This window comes from Crocodylus siamensis, chromosome 1 (genome assembly GCF_052110815.1).
Source record: "Crocodylus siamensis isolate JL-2025a chromosome 1, ASM5211081v1, whole genome shotgun sequence".
NCBI classification, from domain to species: Eukaryota; Metazoa; Chordata; order Crocodylia; family Crocodylidae; genus Crocodylus; species Crocodylus siamensis.
In genome coordinates, this window is record NC_143395.1 from 14,674,334 (window position 1) to 14,688,752 (window position 14,419).

General features: G+C 50.2%; 1 protein-coding gene across 1 annotated transcript; it reads right to left on the reverse strand.

Moving 5' to 3' along the window:
• On the reverse strand, positions 1 to 11,655 carry GDF7 (growth differentiation factor 7). The gene is made up of 2 exons (XM_090031624.1): positions 11,421 to 11,655; positions 1 to 11,006 (listed from the first exon to the last, which is right to left on the reverse strand). Exons 1-2 carry the CDS (start codon positions 11,596 to 11,598, stop codon positions 10,099 to 10,101), a joined length of 1,086 nt encoding a protein of 361 aa, XP_089887750.1. The 5' UTR covers positions 11,599 to 11,655; the 3' UTR covers positions 1 to 10,098.
• Positions 11,656 to 14,419: the final 2,764 nt, after the last annotated feature.

Below are 14,419 nucleotides of genomic sequence, written 5' to 3' on the forward strand. Positions count from 1 at the left end.
TATCAATAAAATATTTAATAAACTTATCTGTACAAAATATTAAAAAGGTTAATGGAGAGTATACAGGAATGCTTATTTAACAAATATATACTGCTATATAATATATTCAAGAAAATATAGATTGCTGTGTACAGTTCATTTACAAGTCCATATGTACAATCTATTTAAACTTTAGAATACATACACACAATGCATTTACACCATCACTTACAGAGCTGTCTTCTTTAGAAACATTTCACACAGTCAGACCTGGACAAGCTGAACAAAATAAATGTATAGTTTAGAGGTACAGACAAAGACAGGAGGTAAGTTCTTGTTTTAAGAAATGGGTTATATAGGTTAAACTGGAACAATGAACCTTTGTTGATTTTTTTTTTTTTTGGTCTTTTCCTTTCTAAAACATATAAATAAAACCATGGCTAATCAGCAGAGATTCTCATATTGCTGAAGGAACTCCAAATAGTTGTTCAGTCTTTGAAGGAAGCAAGTATAAGAATAGTAAGTTCAGTAATGTAGCAGGCTGGACGAACAAATTGTATTGGGATCATTAGAAATACAGACCATAGAAACCAATGTGTTCTGCAGAAAGATGCATCACGTTCTTATTAACAAATAACCCCCTTTTGAATTTCAAAATTTCAGCATCTGTGTCTTGACTCTCTAGTTAGCCATCTAAGCAAAAGGGACTGATTTGCAAAGGCACTGAGCCTTCACAGCTTTGACCAAAGAGAATAGGACTTCTGGATGCTCAACACTTCTAAAAATCACATCAATCACATAGGTGCCATAAAAGTCCAAGTGGTACTACTTGACTTGCAGTAAAATACCAAAATGGTGTGAATTCTAACCAAATCTCATTGTACATGTGCCAGTGTGCAAGTGATATCCATATTTCAGATCAATGTGTTCATGTTAAGTCCGCTGCAGTTGACTGAATCACCCATGGAAATCAACTTTCCAAAATAAAACTTGCCACCCACAAACCTGCACAGAAATAAGAAATTTGGTTCTAGTGAAATCAATCCAGTTAAATTAGGACTAGGATGGGATCAAACTGGCCATACATGTCATCTTGAAAATGTTGGACTTAAAACCTCGACGTGGCTTTGCCATCATATTGAGTAATTTTCATCCACACTCTGATCCTGATCATTCTTACATAGGTGTAAAACAGAGGCTTTGCTACTGAAGGGATTGACGTTGCTCCAGAATAAAGTGGCGTAAGATCAGAACCAAGCTCTTTGCCTGACTCAGCAAAGCGTTTCAGCATGTGTTGAATATTAAGTCTGTGCTCCCCATCTTGGAAACCTGGCCTGCCAAAAGACAAAAATGCCTAGGAACAGGTGATGGTGAAAGACAACGAACAAATTCAGGCTGCTGATTGTAACCTGCCATTCATTAAAGGTGTTACCAAGATCTTGGTTTAAAAGATTAAAAAAAAATCTATTAAAACTATCTAGATGTGTGACACTATTTCTATCTGGTCCTCACGTAAGTGTAATTACATACAGCAAGCCTGAATGAGATCTCCTTTGCATCAATGAAAGTCCGGCCTCGCTCCAAGAAAATAAAGTTACATTACTGTAAAACTAGAGTCAGTGTCAGCAAGGGGAAAATTAGACTCAGTATCTAGGAATAGTCTTTATAAGGCTGCAAATATACACTCAGAGATAGATATACGGCTAGGGCCTTTTTAATGTCCAAAACCCTTACAGAAAAGGCAGGATGGCATACGTACAACATTGCTATTGCTGCCAAAGTATTTGGTAAGGCACAATATTATAAATAGGTATTGGAGACTGAATACAGATTGTCATAGAAGACATAAACCCACTCTCATGACGGTATAGAGTAACACACAGCCAGGCTGCCTGGTTGTCTACCAGTGATTTATTTGAAGAAAAGGAAGCCAGAGAAATCCTCCCTGTTACCTTTCAGTGGCTCTGCACAGTCAGTAACTCCCCATTTGTTTTTCCCTTATTCTCCATATACTTTTCCATAGTTTACATTATCATCTGCTAGAAATCCTATGTCACGTTCTACAGATTGCGGGTTTTTTGTGCATGGCTAGTCCCTCTACAAATAAATCATTGGGCAAACTCCTTGGCTACAATACAGCAATGTGGGCTCATTGATGCCAATGGAGATACATTGATTTATGCTAGCAGTGCATTTGGGCTACAGTGCTGAATTGTCATTTCATTGCTGATGATTTAAAAATGACCATGCCATGAGAATATTGACTAATTTGATCTCGCTGTCTTTTTGGGACTTGATCAAGTCAGCTGGAGTTCTCATTGACTTTTGTGGGCTGGGCAATCAGGCCCTTAAGGAGCTAAAGGAATTTTCAATATTATTAGTAGGAGCTATGGGGGACAACCCTGGATAATAGGATCATTTGAAAAGCAAAGGTCATGCCATACAATGTTCAGACTTTCCTTGCTTTCTCCCTTGTCAGACCTTTTTCTCAACACGCACAGCTACATTGTCACTCTGGAAACAAAACAATAGGTCCTGTTACTTTAGTGCTAACTACAAGTATGACAGGAAGCCACCAGCTTTCCAGACTTAGCCAGGGCAGCTACCTACCCTTCCTTACTCTCCTTGCTATAAGTGTTTATGATGTGTGTGTCCAGTTGTATTTGGTCTTTTGTACATGAATATTAATGACATGAAGTGAAAAGCAGATTCCTTGCCTTTTCAACATTACAGAAAATATGGGAAATTAAAAACTTGCTTCTGCTGCTCTTGGAGTCAATATCCTTCTAGTCAGGAGAGATAAATCTTAATTCATCACATCACTGCTTGGAGCTGACCCACCACTGCATTAGTCCAGATGTAGTGCCACTGAACACCATGCAAAGGTATAACAGAGTGGTAATGAAACTTGCTCATCTCTGATCACCTCCAAGATCTTAGTCCTAGAAAACACTTGGGCACATGTTAACTATACGTGAAACTATCAATGGGACCATGCAGGTAAAGAGCATTTAGCACATGCTTACACATTTGCAGCACCTGGGACCAAAAGCAATGAATGGGAAAACTATAGCAGCTTTGTTTTGATAAGTAAAAGTCAACAAAACAGAAATTGTATAAGTAGCCAATGGTATTTAGGAATATGAGCAAGAGACATCACCAGCAGGAATCCTGGTTTTCTCTGATTTAAAAAAAATCCCCAATTTTTGGTTAAAAAGACCCCAAATCCACATGTTTCTGTGATTTAAATAAAACACCACTAATATAGATAGATAGATAGATAGATAGATAGACAGTGGTGTTTCATTTTAATCACGGAAACGTGGATTTGGGGCTACCAGGATCCCTGATCATCAGGGTGGTAGTGAAAATCCATATGGTACAGATCTACAAAGAACTGTCTATAATACTCAGCTGAAGATTGGCTTTTAGAAGCATAGCAGACAGAGAAATAGCTGAGGGATATGTTTTGAACCCAAAACCTGTTTGTTCCAACGTAAGCCAAAATAATCAATAAAATTATATCACTATAAAACTCCTGTAAAACCAGAAGCAGCCCCAACATAATTCTCCATCAGTGTCGTTGAGCAAGCTGGTGACTGCTCTTTTCCCTTCTACCCTTGTCTTGTCTGTCCTACATAAAAAGTTTTTAATACATTGTTGTGGTTACTTTAAGAGAATTAAGGGAAAAAAAATCTACAAGAGAAAAAAAAAAGGCTGTAAACGTTCTGGAAAAAGTGCTTTTTGCCAGTAATCGGCTTGGACGTCATAATGATTAGCAAGTTACCTTTGGCACCAACCCCTTCTGCTCTCCACTCTCCCCACCCCGCTATTCCATACAACATACATACATTTGTACGCGACAGCACTCCTGAGATTTTAGGATGGGAAACAGCAACGCATTTACGCTCCTGCTTAAGATCCATTGGCTTCCAACCCACTTAGCATTAGGCACATGCTTCAACTTTTTCCTTAATGTGGGTGCTTCCCCGATGCAGAGCCTCAAGGCCTACAACTCAAATGGTAACAATTTGCAAGTTTCCTCTTGCCTTGGTGAGCTATTCCCATGCAAAGGAGAATGGAGCCAATAAACTGCAAATACACAGTTCTTTTCTCAAATGCTTAATATTTCTAGCTTAGCTGTAATTATATCCTGCAGATAAAAATGGTGCTGAAGGTCAAATAAATCCTGCTGTAGAATATTCCCTTCATGGAAACTGTGGTTTTTTATTGGAAAGGTTATATAAATACTGGAGATTGAGAACCTATAATTATCCATTGAAATCACTCTAAATCTACTGAATTCACATTTGTTCATGTGCAAACTCTGGTACCCTATTTATACTGCTTGGATGTGCCCAAAGACTTAACTCTGGCAAGAGGTGGCTGATTAAAAAATACCCTTTTATTTAACTGTTTTTATGACATAAAATGTTATTGTTCTGGCTTTGAATTAAAGGGAGGTGAGAGAAGGAGTGGACAGGGCACTAGTCTGAGACCTGGGTTCATACCCTGATCTGCCACAGGCTTCCTGGTGACCCTGAACAAGTCTCTCTGTTTTTCCAGTGCCTCTAAAACCCACTTGTAAAAAGGCATTGTATTTCTTCCTTTCTCTATAAGGTGCTGTCAAGATAAATGCATTAAATATGGCAAGGCACTCAGATATTACAGGGATGGATGCTTCCTACCCCGCTGCTTTGCTTCATGCCTGTTGTTCCTCATTGTAGCTGTACAATACTGCATGAAAATCCTTGCTGCACAAACTGATAAAGTCCTTATTTCTCACCTCAGGCCTTGGGGAGGACTGAAGTGGTGTGTTGGCCCCATGTTAGCTCTCAGCCCGTGTGAATGTCCCCATGGAGTGTAGGACCAAGTTTTTCGTGTGCACCAAAAACTCCCTCCAGAGTTGCGAGGGCCTCAGGAACACAGGAGCTGCCCACACATGTAATTAATATTGTCAGATACTGCACAGGAAATATTGCTTGGGCTCTGGGACTTTTCCCCCTTATTTTCCAGAGTCCCCTGGTCTCATCCTAGCCATGGTATTTTCCAACTTTTTTGGAACGGCGTTGCAAAAAACTGCACAGAGACAATCATTGTCTGCAGACTGACCTAAGGAACCCAGCTTGCAAGCACTGGCTTCAAGAATAAGCCCCCCAACTCCAAGCTGAAAAACTGAGGAAAGGCCTGTATCACCAGCTGAGTTCTGCTGAGCAACGCTCCTTGCCACTAGAAGGTAGTAGTGGGCACACGTACAAAGAACTCCATCCCGGCTCTGCTTTATCTTACCATCTTCCATCCCTCCCAGGAATCATATCCTATATATCAGGTTATGCTAAAGATGAACTGAACCCCAGAGGTTTCACTTACACCAGCTTTGCACTGATTAACTGCAATGGAGTTTTTCTTGATTTGCGCTCGGTGCAAATACAATACCGCTTACACCTCCCCGCTGCAACAAAGATATCCTTGCTGAGAACGGGAATAGCTGCCCTGTTCAAAACAGGAGGCTGTGCGTCAGCTTGGGGTCTCAGTTACCCAGGCGTAAATCCAGAGTAACACCTTTAACTTCAAAGGAGTAGCGCAGGATTTACACTGCTATAACTAAAGGCCACATTTGTCCCAGTATTCACAAGGACTGACTCTCTGTTCTTGTTCCGCGCCTAGCACATGAGTGCTTTTGCAGACTGCATTTTAATGGACAGATAAAGCCCCAGCCTTCAACAATAAACAGGAGCGGGAAAAAAAAAAAGGTTTCTTGTGGCCAAAACAGACTGAAAGCTCTTGTTCCTCCGCAGAAAGCGAAGGGGAATCGGATTCTTCCTGAAAAGCAACGCTACAGAAGATAAATGTGCCTTTGTTCCGCACGTCCTCTCTCCGTGATTGCTATTCTGATGAAATTCTCCTGACATTTTGCAGGCAATGAAAAGGGCAGAAGAGGTGCTTCTCTGACAGATGTGCAGCTCCAGTTCTCCCTGGCTAAAACCAAACATGCCTGTTTAGAGAGGCAATCAGAGATGCAACTTGGTGATTGGCTTAAATATGAACAAACAAGAGACGTCATCAGAGATCACAGTCACTAGTGGCCTCCCTCTCTGTTCCAGATGCCCACCCCCTTTTTTTGTCTTAATTTTGTGACCATGAAAGAGGCCAGACAGACCTCCAGCGTCTGTATCATGCTGGCCCTCCCCCTCCATCACTGAGGCCAGGCAGAGTACCGAATAGTGGCAGCAGCTCTACAGGCCATCGATCCACCGGCATGCCGGCGTGGGTCAATCTACCGCAGATTTCTCAGTAGCGCCCATCAGCGCGGTGGCTAACCTTGTTCGGAAGGAGCTTTCGCACTGATAGGTGAATTCGGTCTCCAGGGCCCTTTCTTGCCTAGGCACTTAGGCTGTCAGCAAGAATGTCAATTACTGTCACTCGTGTTAATGTCTTCTGTGATGTAGCCCCTCCGCCACTTAGTAATTGGTTAGAGGCCACCAGTCTGCCAAGGGCCATTAACAGCCCCCAGCTGGCAAGGACATTCAGCTCGGGATATGGTACGGCCCAGCTTTGAACCTCTGTCATGCAAAGGGTTTTATATGGAAAAATAAGTAAATGGGAGAAAAAGCGGTTAAGCAGCAAGAAAAGAAAGAAAAAAAACTATCCAGCAGCTTCAAAAAAAAAAAAAGGGCTCGGTGACATTGTAAGAAAATGACATGATATTTCCAGAACAAATTGCTGCAGAGCAGTTCACGGCAGCCTCCTCACTTTTCATAGCCTCTCCTAACTTTTTTTCTTAATAACGCTGAAACTTGAAACAAACCTGCGAAGTCTCCAGCTGACCTTTGCTGCAGCACTTGCCCCAGCTTAGCCTTGTGCAATGCCTGTCACCTGGCTAGCATTATTTACAAGCCTCTAACCACAGAGAGCTGGGATCAACAGGGAAGTCATAATACAAAAAAATTGAAATTAAAATTTAAAAAGCCCACTGGCAAGGAGTCAAGCCTTCCTTTTCGCTGCTAACCTCTGTGTCTCAGAATAATCCCAGGATAAGAATATGCCATACTTAGCACTTATTTACATTCGTTCCGCTATATGAAGCCAAATTTCCCTCTCTGTTGCACTGATATAAATCCAAAGTAGTCAGTGGGATTAAAGTTCATTTAGGACAGTGCAAAATTTCTTTCCTACCCTCTAGATTTCAAGGGCCTGATCCTCGGCTGGAGTATCGATGGAGCTATGCTAGGGAGGGATCTTGCTCAGCATCTATGTCATTATTATTAATGTAGTATGGTTTCTTCTCTGTAACTGTATTATCCTCTCCGGGGGTTTCTTACAATTCGAGTTGGATCTGAACCAAGCCCTCGGTCCAAATTTTGCTGAACTTTAAAATAGCTAGATCCCAGTCTCGGAGGTTACCCCTTCCCTCTACAACAGCACAATCAAATCCCCAGATCCAGGCACCTCTGAACTTTGGGAAAGTTTAGCTGCTTAGGCAAAGTTACAACATTAATTTAACTCCTGCGAAAGCAAAGGACCGTAGCTACCAGGCACTGATGCACATTTGGCAATATTTTAACTGATAGTAGAAAACACATGCTATTTGGTAAAGGATCTGCTAAATTACTGAAGAGAAAGTATGAGCAATTCAGGACTGAATATTAGCCTGTCTTATACAGCACCAGACCCAAGACACTCACTTCTGCCCTGAGAGCGATTCACACGCATTTCTGACTTCAAAGCATAAGTCCTACTGAGGTTGGCAGGCTGCCCAAATTACTCGGTCCGATTGGCATCGTACAGAGCGCCCCTGTTTAATTCCATATAGATGGACATTAGGTTGTGATGAGTCTCCTATGGATCGCTACGAGCAGAGCAACAGGCAAATTGTTCAGCTTTCAAGGTCGGAGTGCAAATGCTAGCAAATATTTTGCTCACGTGCTCTTTGAGTCTATGCGAATAACCCCTGGTCTGATTTTATCTGCCAATAAGCAATCATAAGGCATTTTGCTTGGGGGGGAAAAAAAACTGAAAATGCTTGAAATGGCAGAGTTCTCTCTGAGGGTCTGCAGGACCTATCCAGTCATTTAACTTCTTTCAAAAATGTTTTTAAAGATTTTAAGTCTTTGGGCCAGCTTCTGTGTTCTGCATATTAGAGCAAATTATTGACACAAGAGGAATTTTGCAGATTCATAGATTTAAAGCCAGAAGGAACCGTTATATTCATTTAGACTGACGAGAACACAGTCCCCCGAATACTATCTAGCAATTTCTCCATGTAGACAATGAATTCTGTCCGTGCAATAGCACACATTAGGAAACCAGCCAGCCTTGATTCAAATACTTCAAGTCATATAAAACCACAGAATCCATCAGCGAGTTGCTTCAATGGTTAACATTCCTCCGTGTTCAAAACCTGGGCTTTAATTCGGGTCTGATTTTACCTCACTTCAGCTTCCAAACATTGGGTCTGGATGCACCTACTTTTTACTCCTAAAAAGCCATCTACTTCCAAAAATCTCTTTCCCACTTACGACAGTGATGAAGTTCTTTCGTAACCTCCTTTTGAATAAACTAGTTTGAGACTCTCAGGTCTCTTAGCTCCTTTCTAAATCTTTCACAATTTTTCTATAATTTACAAAGTGCAACCAGAATTAAACTCCTTGAATTTCTCTTTAACGCAACGAATGAAGGGACAATGCCCCGGAAAATCAGAATGTGATTAAGGTCGATGGGAGTCTTGCATGCCTAAGTGCAGCAAGATGAGGCCTGAAATCTATTGCTCATTCCCTAACCCTTCGAGCAGGTTCTTAATAGGTAGTTAACATTCTTCAGCATCTCCTTGGCAATTCGTCATTTTTGTTCCTGACTATATGACAGCTAGCCAGGATATAATTGAGAATGAGTACTATAATTGCAAAAAGGTGCTTACTCTTCAGAGTAGCCCCTTTTCAATTCAAAGGACTGAGCAAGGCTTGCCCCACTGCAGGAAAATCATTTGCAAAGTTTCCTGGTTCAAAAACTGATCGCTGTAATTTTCGAAGAGCCTGAAAAAGCCTCCCAAGCCAGCATGTGTCGGATTCTTTTACAGTCATAACACGTCACGGTTTAAGTCCCGGCGAACCAGCACTGTTTGCTACAATAGGCCGGTAAGATGGCCGAGTAGGATTCACCTATCTCTTACATCAGTTTTACACCAGTTAAACTCCACCAACTTCTTTTTGACATGCGCTAAAATATCGGTAAGGCAGAGCAGAATAAGGCCCGCTGAGCACCGTATGACAGATGTTTGGAACTAAATCCAGCTGCCAGGCAACGGACAGCCGAACTTGGCCATGGTGTGTGCACGGCACTGGACAGGGGTTAAAATCATTTCAGCTCAGGAAAACAATAGCAAAATGTTCCCGGGGCTAAGAGCAGGCGCTCTGATTTCATCCCATGGGAACTTTTACAGCCACGTTACAAACGCTTAAAAAACGGGGTTTAAAAACTCAAGCCGATCACAAGCTGAACCCTGGTTTGCCTCCGAAACTAGACGGCTCCCGTCTATCCACCTTCCAGGCAACCGGCTGCAACTTCCCCGCTCCTCCACGGGGGAGAAATGGGATGTTCTTCCAACAGGGAAATGTCAATGGTTTCGCTTGAACAAGGACGGGGCCATTTCAAAGAGAGGGAGAGAGAGACTCGCTACCACAGCTGATTCTCCCCAGCTGACCTTCTAGACGGGGTGGGACGGGAAATGTTTGTATAGGTGTACTGAAGATTGTAATTCCTGGAAAAATTGCCATGGAGGGCTTTTGTTTTGTTTTGTTTCCTTTGAAAGTGCCCGTTTGCAGGATCGTTTCAGGACAACGCTGAGGAGCAGATTTACCTAGGGAAGCAAATGTACAGACCGCTGCCTGCGGGGAAAGTGCGTGGCACCCAGCAATGATCCTGCACCTCCTGCTGCATCTCTCCCTCCAGCATCAGACCCTGCAGACAGAGGGTCTGAACGGCAAGCCCTGCCTGCTCGGATACAACGGACGGGGCCTCGCGAGGAAGGCTGCGACGCCTCTTCTTACCTTTGCTTTCAAAAGGCACGTGCCAGGAATACGCACAGACACGAGGCGGGGCTGGCGGAGACAGCGGACATTGCTACCTGCAGCCACAGGTCTCCACAACCATGTCCTCGTACTGCTTGTAAACCACATTGTTCCCGGAGTCGATGTAGAGGATGCTGATGGGGCTGAGTTTGGACGGCACGCAGCAGCTGGGGGGGGTCGACTCGGGGTCCATGGAGTTCATCAGGGTCTGGATGATGGCGTGGTTGGTGGGCTCCAGGTGCGACCTCAGGGGGAAATCGCAGAGGCCCTCGCAGTGGTACGCCTCGTAGTCCAGCGGGGCGATGATCCAGTCGTCCCAGCCCAGCTCCTTGAAGTTGACGTGCAGGGGCTTCCTGCTGCAGCGCGTCTTGGCCTTCTTGCCTTGCCCCCTGCCCCCAGAGCGGGCGGCCAGCGCAGTCCGCCTCCGCCGCCCCCGCCTCCTGCGCTCGGGGGGGCTTTCCCTGCCGGGCCCCGCGCGCAGGGGGGTGCCCAGGGCTCGCACCTTGTCCCGCAGCTCCCTGAAGAGGCTCTCCCGCCGCTGGGCGCGGGAGAAAGCCACCAGCAGGGCTCTCTCGCCGGCCGCCTGCTGCCGCTTGCCGAAGCCCAGCTGGCCCGGGGGCAGCGCGGCCCCCGACGGCTCGGCCAGCACGCTGAGCGCGAAGCAGAGCAGCCGGGGCCGCGGCCCGCCGCCCCGCAGCGCGGCCCGCACGTCGAACACCTCCCAGCGCGGCGGGCCGGCGGGCGCGGCGCGGGCGGCGCGGGCCTGCAGCAGGCGCGGCGGCCGGCCCGGCCCGGGGCAGGTGGAGAGCAGCAGGCGGGGCGCGCTGCGGGCCGCGGCCCGGGCCAGGCTCCGGTTCTCGGGCTGGCGCCGCAGGATGCGCAGCTCCGCGCCCACCACCTCGTCCGCCTCGGCCAGGCTGGAGATGTCGAAGACGTACCGCTGCGCCGCCGCCGCCTCGGCTGCGGGGGAGGGAGCAGAGCAGAGGCTGAGCCGGGCGAGCAGGGTCCCCCCCGCTCCCCCCGCCCGGACACCCGCCCCCGCCCCCCGCGCCCGGCCGCCGCCGAGTCCACGCGCGCCTCTGCCCCGCGCCCCCGGCCGCGGACCCCGGCCACCCACCTGCGCGCGCCGGCCGCGGCAGGGATGCGCGTGCGATGGGGGTCGGCCGCGGCCCCGTCTGCACCTCGCTCCGCAGCCGCGCTCCAGCCGGACCGGCCGCGCCGCGCCGCGCCCCGCCTCGCCCGCCCCGCCCCGCGCCCAGCCGCGCCGCGCCCGATCCGGAGCCGCGTCCCACCCGCGCTGGATGCCGGCCCGGCCCGCCGCGCCTGTCCCTGCGGAGCCGCGCGGGCCGGGGCGCAGGTGCGGCCGCCGCTCACCTCCGGGCGCCCGGTCCGCGAAGCCGGTGACGGTGCCGGGCCCGGGGCGCGCGCCGCGCCGGTACAGCGCCAGCATGTAGGGGTGCGGCACCAGCGTGCCGTTGCGGAGGGCGGCGGCGGGCAGGCGGCAGGCGCTGAGCGCGCAGAGGCAGAGCGCCGCGGCCGCCCGCAGCTGCATGCTGGCGGCTCGGCGCGGCCGGGACAGCACGGCCCGGCGCAGGGGCTGTGCGGGCGTCGGGAGCTCCCCGCCCGCTTTTGAGCATGGTGCGCTCGGCGCCGCTTGGCCCCGCGCAGCGCCCCCTGCCGAGCGCCCGCGGCCGCGCCGCGGCCCCGGCCCCCCGCCCCGCGCGGGGAGGAAGGGGTGTCCCTGCCCCCGCAACCGCGGGCGGGGGCGGGGGAGGCGGGACCCGCCGGGGCGAGGCCGCGGGAGCGGGGCGCGGGCGGCGGGGACCGGCCCGTCCGCGGCCTCCGGGCAGCCTCTCCGCCCGCCGCCCCCGCGGACGCGCGTGACACCGCGCAGCCCCGACGGGCGCGCGTGGGAGCGCGGGGAAGCCGTCGCAGAGCGCGTCGCGCTGCGCGCGTGGCACGTCGGGGCTGTCCCCGGGACAGCGTCTGCGCCTCTCCCGCGCGATGCGCACGCGACCTAGTGTCTGTACGGACCGTGTAGGGTGTCCTGCCCCGAGGTTTTTCAGGTGACACACACGGCCGTTTATACGTGATGCCATCTAGCATCCACTTGAGATCTTCGATCACGCCCGGTGTGGGTGTAGATCCTCCGTAACGTGGGGCATAGCGTAGATAGGACAAGATGTAGGGTTTAGAAATCACACGATGTGTTGCATGTATTACACCAGGTACATTTCGTGTATTACATCCTGGATGCAATACATCCTATAGCTCATGCTGCGTATGATCCGGAGCATGTGCTACACACTACGCACGGGTAAAATAATCCACCGAAGAACAGAGGGACGCGCTCCTGGCCGCAGCCCGTAAAAGGTGCCGCATCGAATATGAGTGTTTCGATCCACGGGGACGGCAGCTAACAGATGGGAGGGTGTAAGCGCTGGGCTGTAGGTCGTGCACACGACGTCGCCGATTCAGTGCGCCGTGTCGTTTACAAAGCGCTGGAGCAGAGCGGAGCGGACCCGAATCGGATCTAGAGGCGCGCACACACGTGCGCACCCCGGCGCGCGCACACGCGCTGAAACCAACGGCCGCGCGCGCAAGCCTTGGGCGGGGGCGGGGAGCAGTGTCCACGGGTCCCGTCCCCGCCGGGCCGGGGCCGCCCCCGCCGAGCCCCGCGCTGCCCAGCCCCGCGCCCCGGCCGGCGCGGGGGGGGCGGCGGGTGCCCCCGTCATCTCCGACGGTCGCGGCTGCGAGGAGCCGTGGCCCCGAGCCCGCCCTCCGCGTCCGCCCGCCGGCTCGGTCCCGGGCGCCGGGGAGGCGCCGACAGCCGGGGTAGGGGCATGTAGGGGGTACTGAACGGGTGAGGGGCATACAGGGGTCTAGGAAGCGGATCGGACAGCGGCGGGGAGGAGTGCACGGAGGGTGCGCAGCGCCCGGGGCAAGCGGCCTGCCCGCCGGCTCCGGCTGGCTCGCTGCTCCCAGGCGGCGGGAAGCAACCGCGACCGGCCCCGGGGCCACGGAGTCCCGGCCGTCCTGCCCTCGGCTGGCTGCGGGCCTCTCCCAGCCCGCGTGGCGGCCCCCTGCTCCTCCGCGCCCCTGCACCCGCTCGGCCTCGGTTGTTGACGAGGTCTCAGGTGAGCCCCAGCCCCGCCTGCGCCGGGGTTAGGGCCAGGCTCACAGCTCCCTGCACCTCTACTGCCGGGGGTTGCCAGAGAGAGAGAGGAAGGGGAGGGGGAGCCCCTCACCCCTTACCTCCCCTCTGCAACACCAAGTTTCTTTCCTACCTGGGAGAACTTTTACAATCTTTGAATTCTCCTCGGCCCCACCAAGGGTGTTTGGACCCAACAGCTTGCAAAAAGATTTGTATTGATTTATTTTGCTACTATTTAGTTGGTCTAATCAACGGTATAGCCCAAGAGTTTTGTCTGCCTCTGCTTTTTAGACCCACACAGCTACCAGTTATATCCCTGGTCACTCTCCCTTCCAGCAGCTGCTCCCTGCCACCCTGTGACACTCACTTATCTGATGTGCCCTGATGTCATGGGCTCTTGCCCCTCACACAGTCTCTAAGCCCCCCTTAAGAAGGAAGGCCACTGGGGACACACCGATGCATTGCTCCCTGCGCCACAGGGGACAGGGTAGGATGCACCTGCGGCCTGGCCCCGCGCGTGGCAGTTCTTACGAGGTGAGAGCTGCCTGTGCTTGGACCTGCCTGTCCCAGCTCCTTCCCTTGGAAACAGTATCAGCCCCTAAGGAACTGGCTCCCTTCAGGTTTCAAGGCTGAGCCGTGTTTATTTTGTCTCTGAGCCTCATTTGACCACATTGAGTCGCCTCTGCAGTATTAATACAATCCACAGGCCAGGGACTCCCCGAATGTAAAGAGCTTGAAGCTTCCAGCTGTTGGATCCCTGGCTTGTTTCTCTTGAAAAAAAAAAGAGAAACGATTTAACTCCAGTTACAGGCAGTGGGAGACTAGATCTCTCTTCTTTCCTCCCCTGCAAAGATGTGAGCACTAGACATAAAGGGGCCAAGTCCCCCAGCTGGTGTAAATCAGCATAGCTGCTCCAATGGTGCCATCTGGCGAGATTTTCACCTGCTGGAGATCTGGTGCAAATCATTTCATTCTTCATTCACACCGGCATAAATCAAGAGGGTCCCCACTGATGTCAGTGGAGCAGCACTGCTGCAAAGCCAGTGAAAATGAGAATCAAGCCCTAAGAGCTTTCCTACATATAACTAAGGAGCAAATCCTGAGTGTGCTAAGTGAAGGGATGCACATTATAAATCCAGCAGTCTGTCCTCTCTATTAAACCGAAGCTATCAGAGGAGCAAAGGCACAGCAGTTTCCATCTGTTCTGCATTGTAGCTTT